We start from the raw sequence: 23,568 nt of genomic DNA, 5'->3' as shown, positions 1-23,568 counted from the left end.
TAAATATCAAATTAAATTATTAATTAAAATATAATTAATATAATTGTAAAACATGAAAAAATTAAATTAAAAATATTTTATATTTTTATTTTGACTAATTTAATGTGGGATTATGGCTAGATAAGTTTTGAATTTATGAAAAATATATTTTTTTTTTATCAAATTTTAGAGATAAATTTTATGAAACCAATGCCAATGCTAGGTAGAGTTTATTCAGACTGACCCAAAGTTTCTGGGAAAATTTTCACACTCAGCACCATCTGAGTCAGAAGGAAACTTTGTAGCTCAAAGCTTCAAAGGCTACTACCGCTCCACAAGTCATTGGTCTGAATATGAAAATTTCACTCACAGGAAATGCAAAGAAAAACTCGAGAGAATATTGTGGACACGAGTTTGAACAATTCAGTGCAAAATTATCAAACAAAGAAAATGATATCACTTTGTGTGGCTTTTTCTACACATTTGCATCCCCTGAATTTGATATTTATTTCTATGAGAAAATCATCCGTCAAAGTATTACTAATGATTCTCAAAGAAAAATGATAAATATACGTAATTTTTTATAATATATTACATAACTATATTTTAAAATAAGAATAATACTATATACTATATTTTTATTTTATTTTAATCATATTAAATAATATATAACACCTTCATTACTATTAAATGATAAAGAAATATAATAAATAATTATTTAATAATAATAAATATTTTATATCTTATTTAATAAAATAAAAATATAATTATAATATGGTATATAAAATTTTTCTATTTTAAAAAGTAATATGATATGAAACGTGTTACATAGATATCGTTACCTATTTCCAAAACCTAGGACTTCCAACGCCCCCACCAACTCCTAGATCCCAAGTTTCCTATCGGTGCGCCCCATCCAACACGGCAAGCGTGTCACTCACGAGTCACGAGTCACGAGTACGACCAATGCATGACTTGAGTTTCCGCCTCCCCCTTCCAATTGGCCTGCATTCTCCCAAAGAGCAAGCCTCCGAAGCATCAATGTTCATTTGACTTGACTCCCTGACTCCCCTCCTCTTTCTTCACGCTTCACTCAAGAAAATACGCGTTTCATTTCTTTGTTAGATTGTCTCTTTCTCTGCTCGTTAATCTTCAAGTTCCACCATTTCAATTCTCTCGTCCTTTCTCCGTCCGAAATGGCTCCTCTTTCCCTTTTCTCTATCCTTGTTCCGTTTCTTCTCTGTCTCACTCCCAGCTCGTCAACCAACTCTGAAGGTACTACTCTCGACCCCTTAACTTTTTTCTCTTTTGGTTTTAAACTTTCCTTCTTTTTATCCATTTCGTTCATTTTTTGGTTGCTTAAAAACCGAAGAGAAAGGAATGGAAAAGGAGAAGAAAAACCCTTTGAAATCTTGAATTTTATGCCATGACTCGAGAAGGAAACGGCTTGTTCAATTTTGTACCGTTCGTTTCCTACTTTATTATGGGTTTTATGTTTATGGAATAAGTCTTTGCTGAGCCTCAAATTTCAATTTCGATTCTTTCTTTTTTTCCTTGGATATGAAACACAGTTTGATTTTATTAATTTTCTTTTTTCTTTTATAAAATGGTTCTGCTTCCAGGAAATGCTTTGCATGCTTTGAGAAGCAGGCTCTTTGATCCCAACAATGTGTTGCAGAGCTGGGACCCCACTCTGGTCAACCCTTGCACCTGGTTCCATGTCACATGTGACGACTCCAACCATGTGATTCGCTTGTAAGATTCCCCCTTTCATGCCAGTGTCAATTCCTACAAGATTTTTACATTTTTTTAAGAAAATTATATTCAAGCCTAGTAAACCACGCAACACTCTTTTTATGATTTTTTTTTTCCTAACCAAATATATGAAATATAGATGATGAATAGAAAATTTTAATTATTTTAAGAAGAATAAAATAAAAAAAAATAAAAAAAATAAAAAATTATGATGTGTGGTGTTTGGTGTGTGAGGCTTATGAATAGTAATGTTTTTTTTTAGTATTGTTTGCATTCTCGTGAATTCCTGGTGTGTTGTTTGCGGTTTATTCTTACACTTGATATTCTTTGCTTTGAATTTCAGGGATTTGGGCAATTCTAATATCTCTGGCACTTTAGGTTCAGAGCTTGGCGAGCTCAAGCATCTGCAGTACTTGTATTGCTCTTTTTCTTTCGGCATTTACACAAATTAGTTGAAATAATGTCTCTCTCTCTCTCTCTCACACACACACACACACACATTAATGAATTATATATCATATTGTTTTGCTTTTTAAGGTAGTTAGCTCAGCTCACTTTTTAAAGATTATTGGAGAATTAATCTCAGTCCCACTTTAATAAAAAAAAAAAAGGTGTTTTAGATTTTGATATCAAATTTCCCATGGCCGATAATAATTGAAAAATGAAGTAACTGGATTTGAAATTCTTTAATGGGCTGCAGGTTGCTGTATAGGAATGAGATAGTAGGTAAAATCCCAAAAGAGTTGGGTAATTTGGAAAACCTTGTCAGCATCGATTTGTATGAAAACAGATTAGAAGGAGAAATCCCAAAGTCTTTAGCCAAGTTGAAGTCTCTCAGATTCTTGTAAGTATCAGTATCTTCCTTTGACTAGCTAGATCTGAACTTCCAAAAATTACATTTTGGCTTGAAACTTGCATTTGATATGGTTTGAAACGATGTTACAGACGGCTAAACAACAACAAGCTAACAGGATCAATACCAAGGGAGCTCACTGGCCTCTCTAATCTCAAAGTTCTGTAAGTTTGATTCTAAATATAAAGTAAAAAGAATATACTCCATTTTGATTCCCTTAATTTTCGTTTCTGATTGTATTATAAGCTATGCTTGAATTGTTGATGTTGCAGTGATGTTTCGAACAACAATCTTTGTGGAACTATTCCGGTCGATGGCCCTTTTGCCACATTCCCATTGAAAAGGTACCCGGTGTCATTCACTTCCTTGACCATGCCAGTTATATTTACCAGGCTACAACTTTTCATAGATAACTTGGAGATGATAGTGATTTCCTAATTGCATTTATTTTTTCTTTGCCATGCATGGAACAAATGATTGTCTGGGAAAGCATGAAAATTTCTCTTATAATGGAGTTTCCGGATGAGTGCATTTGAAATGCTAGGTTTAGCCATTTAGATAAATGTTTCTAGAGAAAGCCAAGACCTGCAGGGTTTTGGACCATTTTCCATCTCTACTTTCCTTAGGCACCAAATTTTGCAACCCATTACAAACATTGGGAAATATATTTGGTAATATTTATGTGACGCGACGATCTCTAGAAATTTGTTTTGCAAAAGCGTGTCATGATCCAGAATCTCTGGACTCAGTTTCTTAACTCTACGGATTAATCTACCATGAATGATGCTTTTAACTGTTTGATCCTCTTGGTTTTGTGTTTTATAGTTTTGAGAACAACAGACTCAATGGCCCCGAGCTGAAAGGACTGGTGCCATACGACTTTGGATGCTGAAGCAAGCTACTACTACTCCCTGTTCCTCTGAATTTTGGGATTGTAGAACTTATGGTATGATGAAAGTAGCATACTTTTTATAATGTCACCCTGTCAATGTGTTGGCAGAAGAGTAATGATAGCAAGCAAATAAGATGATTGTACACTTGGAATCCTCATTTATATATATAAATTAACCTTTGTCGTTTGAACTTCATCCATGTACGACCTAAGGTTCTGAATCCGCTTAAGGTAGTGGATAAAAGTCGGACTTAAGCAAAAATATCTGCACATCCCTGTAGTCTAGTTTTTATATTTTGCCAACGAAAGTCGGAATAAGCAGATCCGTCTGCATGGCATCGAGATTCAAAGACAACATGTTTCTTATATATATATATATATATATATATATCAATCATAAGAAAGTTGGGAGAAAAGAGAAGTACTTAAACCATGGTTTTTTAGTTGATTTGTTAATTAAGCTATGTAACATATAATAAAGATACCCGTGTCAGAAAAAGAGCTGTATTTTCAAACAAAATAGGTGTCAGGAAATCGACAGTGAAGCTGAAGTCCTGGGAGATCTTTGAATTCATTGGGAGGTATTAAATCAAGTTCCGATGATCACGTAACAGATCGAGAGGAATATTCTGCAGCAACTAAAAATCAGGCAAAGTCTCAAATTGCGGAGAAGACATGGCAAAGAATCCTGGACCTGCTCTTCCGTTTCTGTTACACGCATTTATAGCATCATTTAGGAATTTTAAATGTAACGTAAAGTAGAGCTCGTTACTCACAATTGTTCTATATATACATACACTCTGTACACAGTTTAATAAATCGAAATATCAAATTTAATCCAGTCTATTTGTTAGTAATATTCTACGTGGTATCAGTTAGAACGACTTGCGTCATTTTCTAAATCATCTTCTCTGTATATATATATATATTAATAAATTATATATATAAATTATATTTTAAAATAATAGTTTAAAATAAATTATATATATATAAATTATAAATAGTCTAGATTAAATTGAGATCAACAAATGAGTTTACAGTTTGCAAAAAACAAAAAGAATAAAGGCCAAAATCTGAAATATCGACTGCTCAAAATGATCGAAATTCTGACAGATTCAAAACTATATCAATCTTTGTACCTGCTACCCGATCGGTATGGCATATTTAGGCGGCTGGTATTAAACGAAGTCCAAAATCTTGATACCCAGTGTCAATGGAAGGCCTCCTATTTTGTTTTGACAAGTGATAGGCTTATAATCTATTCATAATTTATAAATAATTTTAAATATAATAATATTTTTTATTAAATTTAAACCCATCAAATAAAAAATATAAGTCAAAATAAAAATTAGACTAAATTGTAAACAAGTTGTTATATATTAGTAAATCTATCATCTCTCTTTTATTTTACCAGATCCAAGTTTTGAGTAATAACAATAAATGATACCATACGAGAATATAAGTAAAAGATAATAATTTATATAATTTTTAAATATATAAATCTCGCGTATATATTTTATAAGAAAGTAAATTTTACTAAAAAATTATGTTTTTTTTTTTTTTTAATAAGGTGTACCTTTTACAAAGAACCCCTCCTATAAATGTATAAATAATACTTTTATTTTTGTTTTAGAAAAGCCACAATATTTGGATGGGGGTGATGAAGCGAGTACAAGATGCAATTGATACTCGAGGAAAAGCACGTTACAAAAAGCCAAATTTCCCACCAACCCTTACGTGCATCATGTGTGTATGTAAACGGCTCACACTCCCCTCCCCCTAAACCCAAAACCCTTCCTAGTCTCTCTCCCAAAACCTTCAGTGCCGGCTTCCTATATATTTCAAAGCTCCCCCATTTCGAGAGATACCCGACCAAAATGATCGCATTTCTCCGGAGAAACGCCGGCATTCCACGCCTGTTACAGAACCACCCCATCACCCACCTCGTTGACCCCACCCGAGCTCCCGTTACGAGGACTTCTGCGTTGCGGTCCAGAGCTTATTTCCGATTTCCCGATTTCCTCAGGAAAACCCGAGAATATGACTTCTTCCCGTCTTCCTTCTCGTATCCTTTCTCTTCTTCTTCGTCGTCGGTCTCGAAGACTGGATTCGTGAGTTGGTACGTGGGGATGGTGAAGTCCAGGCCGGTCTTAACGAAGAGTATCACCTCAGCGCTCATTTACACCGCAGCTGACCTGACCTCTCAGGTAATCAAGGAAAGACCCTAGGTCCCTCTATATTTACTTTTCTTTTTTCTTTCTTGGAACCTTGCTTTCTGTATAGTCTATGTTTGGTCGTCGAGAAAATGGAAGGAGATCGAAAGAAAGTGCTGGAAAATTTTCTTTCTTAAAAAAATATTAAAAGAAATGAAATTGACGCGGACAACTGGTTGGTCAATATTAGAAAAGGCCGAAAATGTTATGATCACGAGACTTAAAGGTTTAATCAAATTAGTATCTAACACTTTTAAGACTTTTAGATTAATGATTGAGTCTTTAGCAATTAGTATCTAGAGCCGACGATCTATGGAGGATGAAATATTTTTCGAGTAACAAGAAGAAGCCTTACAGTGGCGGGTGGACTCTAATGGAAAGAGTCTCCAGTAATCGCTTGGACGAGTTGAGAGATATGATGATTAACTGGTTGGTAAATTAGAACAATATTCCTAATTGAAATACTATGATCAAAAAATTAGTGAAACAAAAATCAGCAAGTTTTTTGAGAGGTAAAGTAAATTATGTAGTTTGTGAAGAAGAAGAGGAGCCTTACACTACAAACCTCCATGTTCACCAGCTTGGTGAAAATGCAGAAAAATCTGTAGTTATTAAAGAGATTCCAAATCTTGATGTTGAGATCTCAAAGAGTGAAGATGAGAACGATACTGAAAGCGAGGAAGATGAGTGTGAGGGGAGGCCCACCCCAGAGGGGCCCGAGCATAGGAAAGCCCAAGCACGAAGCCCTGGCCAGAGTAGGGGAGCTAAAGACTCAGGGCCACAAGATCGAAGACCGAGTGCACAACACCCTACAGGAGGGCTCGAGTACGAAATTATACCTCGGAGGGAATTGGGAACCCGGGGCGAGAGGATCGGGAAGTGAGCGTAGGCCCAACCAAGATTGGCCTGTCGACTCAAGGCCCGGCTCGGAAGGATTGGGAGGAACGCTTCGGAGGTCGGCGAATTAACAAGTTTAATCACCAGGCTGGACGAGCACCACATCGGCATGCATCTGGTCCTAGAGTCACGGATCCAAGGCACGAGCCAACCCGGGTCAATGTCAGGGAATCCGGCGCACGATGGAACGTCCCATGAGCCAAGGACGGCTCGCCCGCGATCTGACACCTTTTGGCATGACAATAGGGGTGTAACGGGTCCGGTCCGGTTTTGGACAAAATCTAGGACCGAACCTGTATGTACCGGTTTTTCATTTTTCAAAACCGATTACGCCTCGATTACCCTCTTAAACCGGTACATCCGGTTGTACCGGTTTCCTGTCCGGTTCGGTCTGGTTTTTTGATTTTTTTAAAATGTAAAAAACATATAATAAAATGTTACTTCTTATGATAAAATATTATTAATAATTTAATATATATATTATGTTTAAAGCATATTATCAATTAAATTTTTATTTTTAAGATTAAATTTTTATTTTATAAATTATAATAACATTATCTTATATATAATTATGTTAATAACATATGATCAAACAAATTACAAATGTTCATATTTAATATTAATATTTTATGTTATAATTTATAAATTATAATATAAAATTATTTCATATATTATTATATATTATATATAAAACTTATATATATAAATATTTTGTATAATATATAAAATTAATTTTTATATATATATTTTTTCGAACCGGTCCGGTTCGGTACGGTCTGGTTTCGGAAACTACGGAACCGAAATCGGACCGGTTCCAGCCGGTTTTCATAATATAGGAACCGGTTCCGGACCAGACTTGTTCAAAACCGGACCAACCGGTCCAGTCTGGTTTTTCGATTTTTCGGTTTAAATTTATACCCCTACATGACAGAGAAGTGGCGGCCAGACAAATGCAGGATGACTGGCACGGTGCGATCTCCCGCTAGGCCGCAGACTGACACCCACTAAGGCGATAAAAAAATGAGTGGTGGCAGACCTGGCGTCTGACACGCCACGATTTCCCTCAACGGAAGGTCCCGAATCAGGTATAAATAAGGGAAAACCCTCATACAGAGACTCTCGATTCAACCTGCATAACAATTCGACTTTGCTCTTACCTATAAAAAAAAAAACAATTCTACTTTGCTCTATATTTCCTTCTCCCTCACCAGAGAACTATCCACTGACTTAGGCATCGGAATGACCTCGGAGGCTACGGGAGCTTCTCTTTCTTCTTAGTTGTAGGCACCAAGAAGCTTGGGCTTTGCAGAACTATTCGGGCTGCGAAACACGACATCAACAAGGAGGATGATATCGTCGTCAAATCCAGTTATTCAAACGTTTATGGAGGTCTCAAGGGTAGTGTTCTTGGGACTCTGTTCAATGGGGTGAACTACGACAGGGGGTCAAAGTCGAGGTGGTTCGTGTTTGAAGATGGTGTACTCCTGTACTACAAGACTCACAGCCCAAACAATATTTTGATGAGCTATGCAAGAGAGCAAGGCGGTACAGTAAGCAGAGATGACTTTATGAGAAATTTTGAAGTAAAACAAACAAAAAAAGTTGAGTGTTGGAAATTTTTACCCAAATATGGCTCTAGCAACTTGAAGGGATTTTTGATCAGAAGCAGAGGAAAGTAATGGCACCCAAACGATTTGTTAAAATTCCACTTAAGCGTATTTTTGGAGCCCTTTGATAGAGGAAGAAGAAGCTTTACAACAAATTCTTTTGGTTGGTTGGTTGCGGAAGATACCCTTCCGGATGGAACTCAGGGCTATAAAGGTGGCAAGGGATCTTCCGGTTTTGTCGTGCTCTTCCTCTTCTGTGTTGGGGGAAAAGGTTGTTGAAGTCCCTAGTAGAGTTAGTGGCAGTGACGAAACTGTTGGTTGTGTAGAATTGGGGAAAAGGAAGGTTGTGACAACATCCTTATTGGCTTGGCTAAATCCATCTTCAAAATTTAGCCAATATCACATTTTTTTACATTTGCCTATTCCATTTAAATTCAATCACCATATTGGATTATCTATTCACTCTCTATATAATAATAAAATATTATTAATTTAATAATTTTTTTATTTAATTTATTTTTATCACATTTTGTAGCTCTACCAATTAAATGTTAAATATAATTATATTCTAATTAAATTAATATTAAAAAAATCATATTTTCAAAAGTCATTTAATGTTAATAACAAAAAATATTTGATTAAACTCATCTAAAATTCTATCTAAATTTCTTAATTACAAACCAAATAGTATTTTTGCTTGGAGTGAGAAACTAATATTTTAATGCTTGCTTGGAGTGAAAAATTAGTATTTTAATGTTTGGTGAATCAATTGTAGTTTTCCATCTTTGGCCAATCACTGTAGCAAAAACCAAAATTATTTTAGATTTGCCCAATTTAATGTGGGATGCTTTTGACATCAATTATGCAAATTTTAGCCAACCTTTTCATTTGGCCAAGCCGATGAGGATGCTCTAAGAGGGAGAGGAGGGTGCTTACCAATGCCCATTCCGTGATTTGGCAAGGAGTATCACCAGTAGGAATTAGGGATCTACCTGCATTGGATCAATTAATATGTGCGATAGGCCTTTTGTGGACTGTAACAGATTTCATTGCAAAGTGGCTTATCCAAGATGCCGTGACTGTTATGGGTTACTGGGTTGGGGGAGACACCATTTTTGTCACAAGTGGCGTTGTTTCACGATTTGAGACCTATTTTATGTCCATGGTTTCACTGAGCTCTTTGGTATATAGATAGATGTTGCTATGAACTCTGGAAATTTTGATGGGCCTGCTTGTATAGTTAATGGAAATTGGGTGGGCATTGTATTTCAATCCCCTAAACAGAAGGTGGAGAATCTTGATTTGTGGACAATAATGGGGGTGGCTTTGATGGCGGTGAAGAGTAAGATCAATGATGAGTTGCAGGTGATGGATGGGTGGGATATTAACTTTGTTGATCCTTGCACAGGGAACATGATTGCTTGTTATATCGAAGGTTTCGTTATTTACCTTGAGATGACCAATATGGGCTTATTAGGGACTCTTTCACCCAGTGCTGGCAACTTGAGTCGTCTTCGAGCAATGTTAATGCGGAAAAATCAGTTATCTGGTCCCATCCCACCCGACAAAGGAAAGCTTTCAGAGTTGCAAACTCTTGACCTCTTGGGTAACCAGCTTGATGGAGAAATTCCAGACGCATTTGGGGTCCCTAATTCATCTAAGTAGAAATAATTTATCAGGCCAGATTCCCAAAGCTGTCCCTAATCTCACAGGTCTTTCTTACTTGGATTTATCATTTAATAATTTGAGAGGTCCCACTCCAAAAATACTGGCGAAAGTCTACAATATTGCAGGGAATAACTTTCTTTGCACTTCACCAACACAAGTTTGGAGGGGTGCTTCAAAACCGATAAATAATACAGGTTTATTTAAGGAAATCAGGGGTCATCATCAGTGGTTGCTTCTAGTGGATGTTAGCATCAGTTGTGCAATTGTGGTCTCTGCGATGCTGCTGGTTTGTTGTGTGCATGGGAATTTCTCTTGGCTTCTCTTTACACCTTATGTGCAGCAAGATTATGAATTTGAAATTGCCAATGATGGAACCGTTCCTTTCCGTCCATATGTTGAAGTACTTTGCAACTATGTTATACAATATGCTTTGGCTTTGATGCCAAGACTTGAAGCTGTCAAAACCCTTGATGTTTATAAACGAGCTGGCCAGCAAGCAATCAGCTTGAGTTCTACGAAGTTTGGAGAGGATGGGGACTTGCTAGAAATTTCCAGTTCCTGTCTTAGTGAGCCTCTACTATCCTTTCTTACAAGTATGGAAGAGTACATAAGAGAGCATCCTGGGTGTTTCACTTCTTTTATTTTGCTCTTGATCTTATTGTTCTGTTTTACAAGTGAGACAGTGGCCAATGCTTTCATGCTATCTGGTGAACTATGAGAATAGTCCGGAGATGCTATGGAGGCTTCAAGCCCTTTACTCACACCTTGTGGGCAAGGTGCTTTCAAGGGAGGGAGTTTGCTAGGAATCTAGCAGCAACTGTGAAACTTAGAAGTGAAGATGAAGATTAAGAATAGTAAAGTGAATTTAGGAGATGGGTTTTACGAACTGAGGTGAAGAATGAAGTATTGAAAGGGGAACAATATCGCTGCTAGATAGCACAAACCACAGTGTTCAAAGAAATAAAACAGACCAATTTGAGTTGAAGATTGGGTTGCTTCTTGGTAGTTATACGCAGCGTTTCATTAGTTGGGTCTGTAGTTTTAATTGTAACACGCACCGTTTTTTTTTTTTATCAGTAAAAGATAGATATTATATATATGAATGAAATGGGCATAGCCCTTGTACACATGAAGTATACATAAGAACTCCTAATTACATTCTAAGAAAGATAAATTAAAGACAAGAAATTCTGGACATTATCCCCATGTAATACAATAGTTGAAAACCAACACATTAGAGTGCGTTCCTTATCTTCAAAGCACCATGCATTTCTTTCCATCTAAATGCACCACTTAATAGACAACGGAATCATCTTCCACTCTACTGCCACTTGATGGCAACCTTGCATCTTTGATCAACAACCCAACAACCCAACAAATCCACCATCCTCATAGTCATAACCCAAACAACATCTACCCTTAAAAAGATCTCATCCCACAACACCCTTGCTACCTCACAGTGCAATAAGAGATGGTCCACAGATTCTCCATTCTTCTTGCACATGTAGCACCAATCCAACACTACACATCCTCTCTTCCTTAGGTTGTCCGTGGTCAATATCTTCCCAAGAGCAGCACTCCAAACAAAAAAAACTACTTTAGAAGGCACATGAGACCTCCAAATATTCTTCCAGGGGAACGGCATAATATCAAGTTGTGTTGTCAGGATGCTATAATACACCCTAATAACACGCACCGTTTTGAGACTAAAAACATCAAAACGAAGCATTTAAGTCAGTGTCCTTTACATAACAATCTGTCAGGTCAGTTTAGCATTTTTCATGAAGTTAGTTACAGGGTAGTGTTTACATATATGAGGAAAACATAAGGAAGAAGGGAGTAATCTGGAATGGGGAAAGTAGAATTCTCTGAAACTTTGTAAGGAGGTTGGGAGCCCCTCGAAGCCCTCCCTTAGCTACCTGATTTTCTGTGTTTATCTTCAACCTTTTGTCAAACACTGCACAAGCCCTTTGTTACTTACACACAGTCCACCATATCCTTTTGAATCCAATTCCTGATTACATTCATTCTACGACAGTTGCATTCATTTCATTACCATCTGCTATTCCATTTTACATTTCCACTTCTCTTTACATTGAGAACCTTAACAATTGGTATCAAAGCATGGACCACGTCACTAGTTCAAGTCACAGAGAGGGCGACCTATAGACTGGATTAAAATGCTTTGGTAATATGTATGAATATAGTATTAAGTCATTGAATACTGATAGTTGAGTGAGGCTGCCTAAAGGGAAAGAGCTACCATCGGGTTAGTTTCGAAAGAGTAGGCCGCCATGGATGTCGGATTCGGAAACGTGGTGGCATGTTGTGATCTTGAGGATTAAAGGTTTAACCAAATTAATATCCAACAGTCTTAGGGCTTTTGGATCAATGGTTGAGTCTTTAAAGAGAAGTGAAAATGTAAAATGGAATAGCAATTGATATGGTGGACTGCGTGTAAGTAATAGAGTGCTTGTGCAGTGTTTGACAAAAGGTTGAAGATGAACACAAAAAATCAGATAGCTACGGGAGTGCTTCGAGGGCCTCCTAACCTCCTTACAAAGTTCTAGAGAATTCTACTTTCCCCATTCCAGATTACTCCCTTCTTCCTTGTGTTTTCCTCATATATGTAAACACTACCCTGTAACTAACTTCATGAAAAATGCTAAACTGACCTGACAGATTGTTATGTAAAGGACACTGACTTAAACGCTTCGTTTTGGTGTTTTTAGTCTCAAAACGGTGTGTGTTACAATTAAAACTATAGAACCAACTAATAAATGAAACGTTGCGTATAACTACCAAGAAGCAACCCAATCTTCAACTCAATTTGCTTTGTTTTATTTCTTTGAACGCTGTGCTTTGTGCTATCTAGCAGCGATGTTGTTCCTCTTTCAATACTTCATTCTTCACATCAGTTCGTAGAACCCATCTCCAAAATTCACTTTACTATTCTTAATTTTCATCTTCACTTCTAAGTTTCACAGTTGCTGCTAGATCCCTAACAAACAATTTTCCCTTTTTTCGGTTCTTTTGAAATTGTATCCTTATCTGAAATTGCCAGGTTCTGTTCTTTGTTTTTTGTTCTACGAAAGCTAACTTGTTCTATGTACACACATATAAATATCCTTCATACTAGATTTCCTTCAGTTGTATGCTCCCCATTTGCCTCCTTATAATTGATCCTTAGCCAAATTTTAGTAAAAAAACATGAAAAGTGAGCTACATCCAGCTCCCAAAATTAACTTTTGATTTTAGGATTGCTACAGTTAGCTCCCATTGCTACGGTTGCTCCCCATTTCTACGGTTTGGGGAGCAACTGTAGCAAGCCTAAATCATTCTTTCCATTTGTTTTATTCCGAATTTATATATATTTGTTATTCCTACTCTTTCTTCCAAACTAGAAACAATATCATAAAAATCAAATTTTCTTACTTTTGTTAATGTGAGGCAGATAATATTTTTATATCTTTCAATAATATTAAATAAAGTCATTTTTTCTAAACATTTAACTAATTTTTATTAACAAACACACATTTCTATAGTGCTATGTACGATTTCAATTCCCTAATAATTATATATTTCTAGATTTTTTTATTCGGGATTTAATTATTATCTCAATTTCCAACTAATTTTTAAAATTTAACCATTACAAAATATTACCGTTGGAAATGGCGAATTTTGACAAAAAATTATATTATTTGTTTAAAATATTTGCTAGAGAGTAATAGTTCAAAACATAAGAAAAAAGATAAAATAGTGAGTAGTTGAGATTGTAAAGGGAAGTGAGAGAAAAAAATAATAAAGAAAGAGTAGAGAAAGATTATTTTAATAGAATAGAGAAAGAATAGGGAGTGAGATGTAGAAGCTTTTGGAAAGATGAGTAAAACTTAGGAAAATATGACTTTTAGCTAAAATTTAGGTAAAAATTTGTTCATTTGGAAATCCCAAGGTGTTGGCCCAAGTGGTGAAGGCCTTGCTCTTGGGGTATCACTCCCTTCAAGGTAAAAAGTTCAACACCTCATAGGTGCAAACAATCGTTTGGGGCTACACCCTCTGGTGAAAAGTCAACGATTTAACCAGTTCTATGTAGGGAAATTTTAGAGGTGTGATGCACGAAACCAGGGTTTACTTTGCAGCGGTGGTCCGAAAGACCCTGTCTTGGAGAGGTTTCCCGACACACACATATATATATATATATATATATAAATTTGCTCATCTGGATGTGGATGCTCAACTAGGTTTTGTTCCCTTCCATCTCTCTCTCTCTCTCTCTCTCATACACACACAATCAAAATGTCAGCCATGGCAAAGTGTTGTCTTGAGGGACCTCTTGGTCATTAGCCATGAGCTTAAAGCGCCTCTTTTCAGCAGGTCTAATGATAACTTAAGTTTTCCTTGTTGGTTGTTTGTGTTCTCTCTTCTTTTGGAATTGGGGCCGTGTTGAAATGATTTTATCTTTCGATTTAGTCAACTTATGTATACCAAACAATCCACTTTTGTAATTCTAATTCTTGGCATTCTTGTCCTAAAAAAACAAAAAAACGAAAAAAAAAAATCTTGGCATTCTTTCTTCTGTTGCACTTAACTAACAATACCTTACTTCAAATAAGAAAAACCTAACTCTATCGCATTGCATTCAATGGAAATTAGATATTGAAGGCTGACTATTAACTATACTTTGTTCGCAAAATAAAGTATTATCTGCTTTTTGTCTGAATTCGTGAGTACCTTGTATGTATTTGTGGCAGGCCTATTCTATGTGTGGATGTGTGTCTATTATTTGAAGTTAAGTGCTTTTGAGGAGTTAGTTAACTGTCGTATGCTTATATGTTGTTTTCTGTAAACTATTTCTTCAGACTATTGCACTGCCATCTACAGAAACTTTTGACTTTTTAAGGACATTACGCATGGCTGGATATGGGATGCTAATTTTAGGACCATCGCTGCACTTTTGGTTCAATTTCATGGCAAAGCTCTTTCCAAAGCAGGATATATTCTCTACGTTGAAGAAAATGGCCATGGGGCAGGCACTATATGGACCTGCAATGACTGTTGTTTTCTTCTCTGTGAATGCATGTTTACAAGGTATGCACGAGAAATCCATTTTTATGGTGACTATTGGTTTTAATATTTATTTCTGCACTTTCTCATGAATTCTGTGGTAGTTACCTGTGTTTGGAAAATGGAGGTGAGAGGTTGATCTTTTGTCTAAGGACTAGAAACATTGGATGATACAATCTAATTTTGTAATATACATATTCAAATTATGACATATGTTCTGAAGCTATAAGATTGGAGCAGGCAACTAGACAAGCCAAGGAATTGAATGTAAATAATTTTCTTTGAAGTGCTGCTGATGTGAAAAAATGATTGGGGATTGTATACTCTATTATGGTCCATATAGTTTATTTGAACTTAAACATTGTGAAATATGAAATGGATAAGTGACATCCTTTTAAAGGAATCTTGAATGCATAAACTTTTCTAATTTTGAGTGATTCGACTAGTCTATCTAAATAGTTAACCTGATTTCGATTTAGTTTTAGTATAGGTGAGACTTGATTAGAGGAAGTTATTGTGGGTTTTGATGTTTGGGCTTAAGTACTCTTTTGTTTTTAGTTGTTTGGGTTAAGCTTTTGGGAGTGGAATGTCTCCTGTTTGTTCTGAATCGTCTGCATATAAGTTTTGGTCCATAAAGAGAATTATTCTCAACCGATAAAGATAAAAGATCCAACCCTTTTCGGAATAAGAGATGATATTGCGCTCACATAATCATGATGGCCAAACAGGTGAAAACATTACAGAGATTGTTGCCCGATTAAAGCGAGACTTGCTCCCTACAATGCTCAATGGTGTCATGTATTGGCCCGTATGTGACTTTATCACATTCAGATTCACGCCCGTCCATTTACAGGTACGTGCTCTTTTTCCCCTCGCCTTAGTTTGCAGGTCTGTATGTGTGGAGAAAGTTAAGGATTTTCAGACCACACACCTCACATACTGAGAAAATCTGGCTATTAACTTGTGAATGTGGTACTTGGGGTTTTAATTTTGACAGCCATTGGTGAGCAATTCGTTTTCATATTTGTGGACCATTTACATGACCTATATGGCAAGCCTAGAGAAAGCAAGCATAACTACTGGCAGATTTACTCAATAGTGTCAATTCTGTTTACCGATCCGAAGAAAGACAGATTTCTTTTGACTGCACAGCCTATAGCTGGAAGTTGCGTGATATCGTACAAACCAAAGCATCAGGTGCCTTTGCGGGATTTAAATGTGATGTCCACAGCCGAACCATGGTTGAAGCATATGAACCCGCTCCACTTATAGTTTAAATTGAGTGTAAACCATGCTTGGTTCTCGCTTTTGTGGGAGATTTATCTCTTTCTAGAGGGTTCGTGTAGTTTTTATTCTTTAACTGACTTAAAAGGCTCGTGTAAAGCTGTGTTAATGTGGTTGGACAAATTATTTACTGAGATTATTAGTCTGATCTTCCTCGATTACGGTTGAAATAGATGGTCATATTATTACTGAAATTGTTGACTTACTGAAGTCTTGCCGTTGAAAGTGACTTTCTTGTTCGTTTTCTTAAAAATCCCAAACGTCTATGGGTGCAATCCATCAATACGGAGAGCATTATTAGTCGTTACTTGATACGATATTGGCCATTCAGTATCACCAATATATACTTCAGCCATGAACAAAGAAAGAAGTAGAAATTATGAGATGCACCCAGGAGCGGAAACAGTTTTACATGAGAAATAGCCTCTGGATGCTGCATTATACCATCTGTAAATTGAAAGGCTCGGAGAAGTTGTCAACTTGCCCGTGTAGATTTTGCCTCCCTCGGGCCCACCAATCATATTAAGAGTTGGATTGTTTAATTAATAAATATATTATATAACACAAACACACACACACACACACACACGTGGTGCATGAGCGCATGAAAATGTAAGAAGAAAGGATAAAGGCTAAGCTGCTGTATTAAGTCAATGCAAGCTGCTGCACAAGCATCATGCTATTCCACAAACACTACTCTGTCGTGAAATATGCAGATACATATGAGAATTATTTGCCAGACAAGGAGGAATGAGGATGAGTGCGCGAATATAGTTCATACAAAATGTTGTGTTACGCTTTTGAAGTTGCAAGAATGCACCGAACGATGCAAACTTTGTCAGAGAGAGGTAAGCACATGAATATCTCTGAATTTATAGTTTCTTCAGGTTTTTCTTTCTGGTTTCTGAAAAGACAAAGAAAAACAGAGAAATATGCAAGTTTAAGCGTCTGTGACAAAAGCTCATGCCACAGTCGGTTAAACATTCAGTCACACCTGCTGCAAGTCTTAAATATATCTTGATTAAGTACATTAGATAAGTGGTCGACCTTCCTGGAACTGTTATGGAGACTATTACTAAGCTGCATTACCAAATGGGCAACTACAACCTGTAGAAATGTAACTCACCAGGGTCACAAAGAGAAGACACATCTGCATAAGGGACGAATGATAATATCCTGATCAAGTAATGTCCGTAAAGAGCAGATTCCCGATCAAGTGAGGTAAACATTGCAACAGGTAATTGAAATGACAATGATCATTCTGAACAAAATGATGCTTTATTAAATGCCTAACTCAGTACATCGAAGAAGAGAAACAAAAGGAGATATCTATTGGAAAATGGGGTTACACTCTTCAACCGCTGAGGTTCTTAATTGTGTCTAGAAGTCTACATTTCACTGTATAAACAACTCCCTCTCCCCAACAATCATCAATGCCTATATCTAAATGTTAACTAATCAAGTCGATCCAAAACTTCAAAAAATCTTCTTATTCCCTTTCGCAGTGCTTGTGGAATTCCATAACAGGTGAGACCAAAATCATATCAGATTATAATCAATTTCAAAATACTGAAATTTTCGAAGTGTGGACATGAGCTCATGTCTATCTTCCCACCCACAGCTGAATCTCTAATACATAGACTACGAAAGCTCTGTTCATTCTTCAGAAGCATGCAAGCAAATCTTCTCAAGCTGTATTACCCAATCTTCTCCAAGTATTGGAGGATTCAATTCCATAGCAACGCGAAAGTCAGCCATGGAAATGCAACTACCTCTTGACCTGGATAGATCCATGCATGGCTGAATCAATCTCTTTAAATACACATCCAATGCACTATTCAAAACGTTAGCACAGTCCACTGAGACACTCATATGCTCCATTTCCAACTTCCGCTCCAAATGACTTCTTAAAGATCTTGTATCGGGTAGCTCACTACTGCTCAGGCTGGACCCTGGATGATAATCATTGGATAAAGATACGCGAGAAAGAGATTTACGAGTTCCAGCCAAATTCATCAATATACCAAATGGAGCAGTCACAGGGCTTCTACTTTGAATAACACCCGGGCTTCCCGCCACTTGTTCAACCTCTTCCCCATCTTCAACAGATGCAACTTCAGCTGGGGGTCTGCTATCAAGAGAAACCAATTCGGTTGCACTTTGCTGCTCTTGCACCTTACAAACCAATTCATTGTATGGAACACTTTGGGGTTTCCCGTGTGGGCCCAGAGGACTTGGGCGATCCCTAAACTTGCGATCCCTATTAACCGGAGACCTGCTCTTGCGAGGGGAAGGGGGAAAGGCATCCCCATAAATTGATTGGAGACCATTTCTCTGATACCCGTTTGGAATTTTAACACTAAGGGTACTTCCAACTTTCCTAACACCCTTTGAAGGTGGAAATTTGGCGAGGCAAGCATTCTTGATAATAGCTTGTATAAGCAGGTTGTGAAGAGGGACATTTTCCCTCCCAATAGTCTGAAAGCAGAACTTATCAAACTGACGTTTGCTAACCTTGAAACTAAATAATCTTGTAAGCTGATCAAAGTATCTCTCAGCCCTCTCACGCCCAATTTTTCTCGAAATAAGTGCTTTGAGCTCTAAAGTGTCAACTCGAGTATAGCTTTGATCAGGCGACATCCTTCACATCCAAATTCCTCAGTCCTAAAACAAAAGTTCTCATAAAAATCTTAAATTCTCCAGCAAACCCCCATGACAAACACACGATCTTTAATTCCAAACCTAAAACCCTAATTCCCCAATCATGTTTCCATCTGCGTATTTAAAAAAAAAAAAAAAGCATCAGAAAACGATTAAAACATATAGCTATTTTTTTTAAAAAAAATCTTAACGAAAAAAAGAACAAAACCCAATTCGAAACATTTTGCGGATTGAACTAAGCTTATATTTACATACTAAACGTTGATTAAAAAATTACCCCAACAATCAATTATAACGAAATTCAAGTACCTGAGAAACAAAGTGAATCGAACAAATTTGGCATATGTACGCAGCAATTTTCAGAACTAAAAGAAACCCATTTAGGAATTCGAAGAGAATAAAAACCCAAAAAGCGAATAGAGAATCGAACTACGATAGAGTGATTCGAACCTGAATTGGGACGAGACCGAGGTTGAATTGGCTGTGGACTTGTATCCAGTCTCTCTCTTCTGTTTTTGTGTTTTTTTTCCTGTTCCAATGGGTAAATACTATCTTTCCCGCGGTGATCGATATTTTCTGTATAATTTTTTATGCTTGGGAATGTAAGTACGGAGAGACCGAAGCCCCCGGGGGAGTGGGAGGAAAAAAAAAGGACCAAACACAAGTCCAAACACGTGCACTTTCTTCAGTTTATTACCCGCATCTTGACTCTTGAGTCTGAATTTTTTTACGTTTTCTAATTAAAATTTAATTTAGGATATATATTTATACTTTAAAATGCGATTTTTTTTAAATATATATGTATTGTAAAACTGTTATTTTTTTTTTGTTACAGTAAAACTGTTGCCTGCATCTTGAAATTGGTGGGCGTAAAAGTTAACTCTTCTTTACTTTTATTTTTACGCCATCCTCTTCAGTGATTCACTGGTTATAAATATAAGATACTGTTACATTATAAATAAATTAGATAAAAATAATTTATAAATTGATATGTTTTATTAAATTTATTTTATAATAAAAATAATTTTATAATTTAATGAATCACGTTAAATTACGTTAATTCGAAAGATTATTTCGTGTAATCTATATTTTCTTAAATATAAATATCATGCGAAAGTTTCAAACCTTCCATTTTCTGCTCTTTTTCCCGCTCTCTGTCCTCGAGAATGTCTGATAATCCATTGCAGGCTCTCATCCAAACCTTTGAGAAAGTCTCCAACTCCATTCAAACCCATTTCTCCAATCTGATAGGTCAGCCTCACAACCCATCGCCCGCAAGTAAAAAGCCCCTCTTGTCTTTCTCTTCCTCATCCAAAGTAAACCCATCAAGCATCGACGTGGCTTCCCGTCTCCAACCCGAAGACATTATCAACAAGGTCTCCGTTTGTACTTCCTCATCCACTACGCCGACTCAGTCTCTTTGTTTCTGAAATTGTATTCGGAACTATTTTTCGCTTCTTACTTAGTTATTTGCTCCACACGTCATGGACCTGAAGCTCAGTACCTGTTTGACAAAAGTTCCGACAGGACAATTCGCTGTAATATTTATATGTTATTTCATGCGGGTGGGAAGAAAGGAATAAAACAGATGGTTTTGTGTGGCAAAGGTTTTGGAAGGAAACAAAGTTACCATACCGATGATTATGTGGTTATATACATAATATTCTATATTTAGCAGATTGTGCGTAACGGCTACTTGATGATCTCTTTGCCCATTTTCCTTTTCTGGTTTGGAGACAGCGGCCACTTAACAGCTGCTTGTGGATTTCCTTTTGTGTTTCAATTATATAAAGCCATATAAATGGTTTCTGTGCTAATGCCAGTCTGGTGTCAAGTGTTGAATTGTCACATTTTATTCGCATAGAAGAGCATTTTTTTTGTCAGCTGCTTTTTTTGTTTCAGCAATCTAAGTTCTAACGGAGCATAGTTAAATGGTGAGAAAAGAGGGGTTTGCATTTGAGGGTTTTAACTGTGAGTTTCAGTCACCACTATTATGTGAGGTTCTATTTCTATCCAAAATCTTACTAAGAGAGGGTTTCTCATTCATATGTTATGTTATGACTACACATTTCTTGGGATTTTTATAAACTCATTCAATCATAACAAATCTTCAGGGAAATTCTGCTGCACCTGTGACTAAAGAAGAGCTTGGAAGGGCCACTTGGACTTTTCTTCACACCCTTGCTGCTCAGGTGCTCTCATATCCCCTGCTTTGATGATTTTTCATTTCCCTTCCCCTCCCGTCCTCCCAGATGGTTATATGCTTGTACTTCCTGAATTATCAGATGATACATGTTTTTCAATTTCGTTACTTATGTTTCTTAAATGTCCTTTATTTTTATTATTGCATGGCTCATATAGCACAGTTGTTGTCTAGCCATTTCATGTGTCTCTATTGATAACAGTTTTAGAGTGATTCTTTCTCTATAGTCTTTTTTTTTAAAAAAAAAAAAATTATCCCAATAGGCTTCTAAAAGCATTCCTCAATGCAATCCTGTGTTCATTCTGGGCAATGGTTTCTGCATTTTTTTCTATATTGATGAGAGGTCCATTAAAAGAAACCTTTTATCATCTTTCTGTCATTAAAGTAAGTAGCTCTTTGTCATTGAAAGTATGCTGCGTTATTAAAGACCCTTTAATCTTCTCAGTATCCAGACAATCCGACAAGACAACAGAAGAAGGATGTTAAAGAATTGGTATGTTACTCTGAGTTCGTACTTATAACAAATCTATGCTCTTTTAATTTATTTATTAAAATTTATTCTTCAAGAAGCTATTACAATCATGCCAGTGGTTCTCCGTTTCTTCTACTTAAATTATTGTATCGCATGTTTGTGTATATGACCAACCATCAGGAGATGCAAATACGAGGAGTACATTAATCAGTATGATTGATGGAGTAGTACTTGAAACCTTTATACACAACATGGAATGAAAACAGCTGGATGTTACCAAACTAGCAGCTGTAATCACTGACCATTATGAGCTACTAACATGATTACATTCGTCATGCAGATGGCAATATTATCTCGAATGTACCCTTGCAAGGAATGCGCAGATCACTTTAAAGAAATTTTGAGGTACAATATTTTTTTCTTCATGCCCTACATGCTGCTCAAATAGGAAAACAAATTTCATAATGCCTGGAAGGAGTCAATCCTTGGCAATTATAGCATTACAGTTTGAATTTTATGAAGAGATGTTGTCTTATATTTGGTATCCTTTGTTTTTTTTAAATGCTACACAGTGAGACACACAAACACAAACGTTCCCCTCAAAGGGAATGGCTATGTTCATATAATCAGTAACACAAACACCAAACATCCTCCAATATGGCGATGAAAATTTTGTATAATTCCTAACTTGTGGGTAAATCTTTGTTACATGTTTGACAGAGCAAATCCTGTACAGGCTGGATCTCATTCTGAGTTCTCTCAATGGCTATGTCATGCACATAATGTTGTTAACAGAAGGTAACTTTTAATTGTTTGTCAAATACAGCCGAGTCTTTCTCTGATGCTCATTTTACTCCATATAGAACATTGATTGGTGGCAGTGTAAAATCTAGGGCAAATTTGTTTATTCTTGGAATTGCATGTCTCATTTGAATGAGTTCATCCCAAAAGGTTGAAAGCCATCAAAATACATGAAAGAGTCACTAGGATGCCCCGAGTGTGTGCACCTATGTATGTGTGTATCTGTCTACAAACTGGTATGCTGCTTAAATTGGATGACCCAACTAATATCTGAAAGATCGCTGTGGAACTTGCTGACCATTTGACCAGTTCACCTGCTCTGGTCATCTGAAATTCTAGATGTTGTCTGACCTTAGTACCTAAGCCTTTGAAAACCAGAAAATTGAACCACATCGATTTTCTTCCCTTTTTTTTTTTCTTATTTTTATGAAAGATTTTCTTCCAAGTCATGTTAATGCTAATATGAGAGTGATTGGCTCACAGCCTCGGCAAACTGGCATTCCAGTGTGAGCGAGTTGATGCAAGGTGGGGCAAGCTGGAGTGTGAGCAGCGGGCATGTGATCTACTAGGAGATACAACAGAATTTGGGGAAGGAACATATAGAAAGTTGTAGGTATTGGATGATTAGAATGCAAATCTTTTTTCAAATGGAAGTTTACCAGTGGTAATCGTTTTTGTTATTGTCGGTGATATAGTCCACCTTGGCTAGGGGGAAAAAAGAGAGATTCAATCGACATGTAACTATTGTGTTGTGAACCGATACAGCTTTCAGGGAAGCAAATCCATATATTTGGGTGCTACCTTTTGTTTACCATCATTTTGCTATGTTAGCGTGCCAAACACACACACACACACACACACATATACACACGCATGAATATAATTTTTCTTTAATTAAAAAGGGTAGGAGGGGGCAACTGGAGGTGCCTTCCCTACCTAATAGCACCCTATTCACTGAGACTCGGATTAGAGAGGTCTAAGCGGGGAGCTGTAAGCACTCCCTCAGGTCCACACACATCATTATGCTCTATTGTGCTACTTTTTCTTTAGTTCTACATTTTGTTATTGTTTTTTTACCCTTTCTTTTGAGTTATGACAAGTTTTCCTTCAATTTGCGTAATCTCTTGACAAGTAACATGCATCTTAGGTGATTTATCAATTCACTTTTGTATTTGTAAAATGAGGAAAGTTTATCCACATGACTATCTCAAATTGACTT

The 23,568-nt window shown here is 36.6% G+C and overlaps 4 protein-coding genes across 4 annotated transcripts; 3 read left to right on the top strand and 1 right to left on the bottom strand.

The window, feature by feature from the left end:
- The first annotated feature begins 871 nt into the window (after nt 1–871).
- LOC109014200 (leucine-rich repeat protein 2-like) lies at nt 872–3,675 on the top strand. Its single transcript, XM_018996561.2, has 7 exons — nt 872–1,254; nt 1,602–1,734; nt 2,078–2,149; nt 2,435–2,578; nt 2,680–2,751; nt 2,860–2,931; nt 3,413–3,675. The coding sequence occupies exons 1-7, from the start codon at nt 1,176–1,178 to the stop codon at nt 3,477–3,479; spliced, it is 639 nt and encodes a 212-aa protein (XP_018852106.1). The 5' UTR covers nt 872–1,175; the 3' UTR covers nt 3,480–3,675.
- Nucleotides 3,676–5,241: 1,566 nt separating this feature from the next.
- On the top strand, nt 5,242–16,406 carry LOC109014201 (PXMP2/4 family protein 4-like). The gene is made up of 4 exons (XM_018996563.2): nt 5,242–5,686; nt 14,724–14,952; nt 15,657–15,781; nt 15,926–16,406. Exons 1-4 carry the CDS (start codon nt 5,357–5,359, stop codon nt 16,025–16,027), a joined length of 786 nt encoding a protein of 261 aa, XP_018852108.1. The 5' UTR covers nt 5,242–5,356; the 3' UTR covers nt 16,028–16,406.
- A 1,068-nt stretch (nt 16,407–17,474) lies between these two features.
- Nucleotides 17,475–19,504, bottom strand: LOC109014202. The gene is made up of 2 exons (XM_018996564.2): nt 19,324–19,504; nt 17,475–18,986 (listed from the first exon to the last, which is right to left on the bottom strand). Exon 2 carries the CDS (start codon nt 18,850–18,852, stop codon nt 17,869–17,871), a length of 984 nt encoding a protein of 327 aa, XP_018852109.1. The 5' UTR covers nt 18,853–18,986; nt 19,324–19,504; the 3' UTR covers nt 17,475–17,868.
- A 480-nt stretch (nt 19,505–19,984) lies between these two features.
- On the top strand, nt 19,985–23,160 carry LOC109014215 (FAD-linked sulfhydryl oxidase ERV1). The gene is made up of 6 exons (XM_018996582.2): nt 19,985–20,249; nt 20,988–21,065; nt 21,522–21,569; nt 21,889–21,953; nt 22,269–22,346; nt 22,833–23,160. Exons 1-6 carry the CDS (start codon nt 20,040–20,042, stop codon nt 22,960–22,962), a joined length of 609 nt encoding a protein of 202 aa, XP_018852127.1. The 5' UTR covers nt 19,985–20,039; the 3' UTR covers nt 22,963–23,160.
- The last annotated feature ends 408 nt before the right edge of the window (nt 23,161–23,568 follow it).

Source organism: Juglans regia, chromosome 16 (assembly GCF_001411555.2).
Source record: "Juglans regia cultivar Chandler chromosome 16, Walnut 2.0, whole genome shotgun sequence".
NCBI classification, from domain to species: domain Eukaryota; kingdom Viridiplantae; phylum Streptophyta; class Magnoliopsida; order Fagales; family Juglandaceae; genus Juglans; species Juglans regia.
The sequence above is the reverse complement of the archived record's forward strand: the minus strand, read 5'-3'. Positions and strand labels throughout refer to the sequence as shown.

What these genes read in the sequence shown, in the direction of transcription:
- LOC109014200 (XM_018996561.2), top strand. Translation starts at nt 1,176, where the DNA reads ATGGCTCCTCTTTCCCTTTTCTCTATCCTTGTTCCGTTTCTTCTCTGT. An exon ending in CTCGTCAACCAACTCTGAAG is followed by an intron (nt 1,255 to 1,601) that starts GTACTACTCTCG and finishes TTCTGCTTCCAG; the next exon opens with GAAATGCTTTGCATGCTTTG. An exon ending in GCCACATTCCCATTGAAAAG is followed by an intron (nt 2,932 to 3,412) that starts GTACCCGGTGTC and finishes TGTGTTTTATAG; the next exon opens with TTTTGAGAACAACAGACTCA.
- LOC109014201 (XM_018996563.2), top strand. Translation starts at nt 5,357, where the DNA reads ATGATCGCATTTCTCCGGAGAAACGCCGGCATTCCACGCCTGTTACAG. An exon ending in CAGCTGACCTGACCTCTCAG is followed by an intron (nt 5,687 to 14,723) that starts GTAATCAAGGAA and finishes CTATTTCTTCAG; the next exon opens with ACTATTGCACTGCCATCTAC. An exon ending in TCACGCCCGTCCATTTACAG is followed by an intron (nt 15,782 to 15,925) that starts GTACGTGCTCTT and finishes TAATTTTGACAG; the next exon opens with CCATTGGTGAGCAATTCGTT.
- LOC109014202 (XM_018996564.2), bottom strand. Translation starts at nt 18,852, where the DNA reads ATGTCGCCTGATCAAAGCTATACTCGAGTTGACACTTTAGAGCTCAAA.
- LOC109014215 (XM_018996582.2), top strand. Translation starts at nt 20,040, where the DNA reads ATGTCTGATAATCCATTGCAGGCTCTCATCCAAACCTTTGAGAAAGTC. An exon ending in TTCACACCCTTGCTGCTCAG is followed by an intron (nt 21,066 to 21,521) that starts GTGCTCTCATAT and finishes TAATCTTCTCAG; the next exon opens with TATCCAGACAATCCGACAAG. An exon ending in CATAATGTTGTTAACAGAAG is followed by an intron (nt 22,347 to 22,832) that starts GTAACTTTTAAT and finishes ATTGGCTCACAG; the next exon opens with CCTCGGCAAACTGGCATTCC.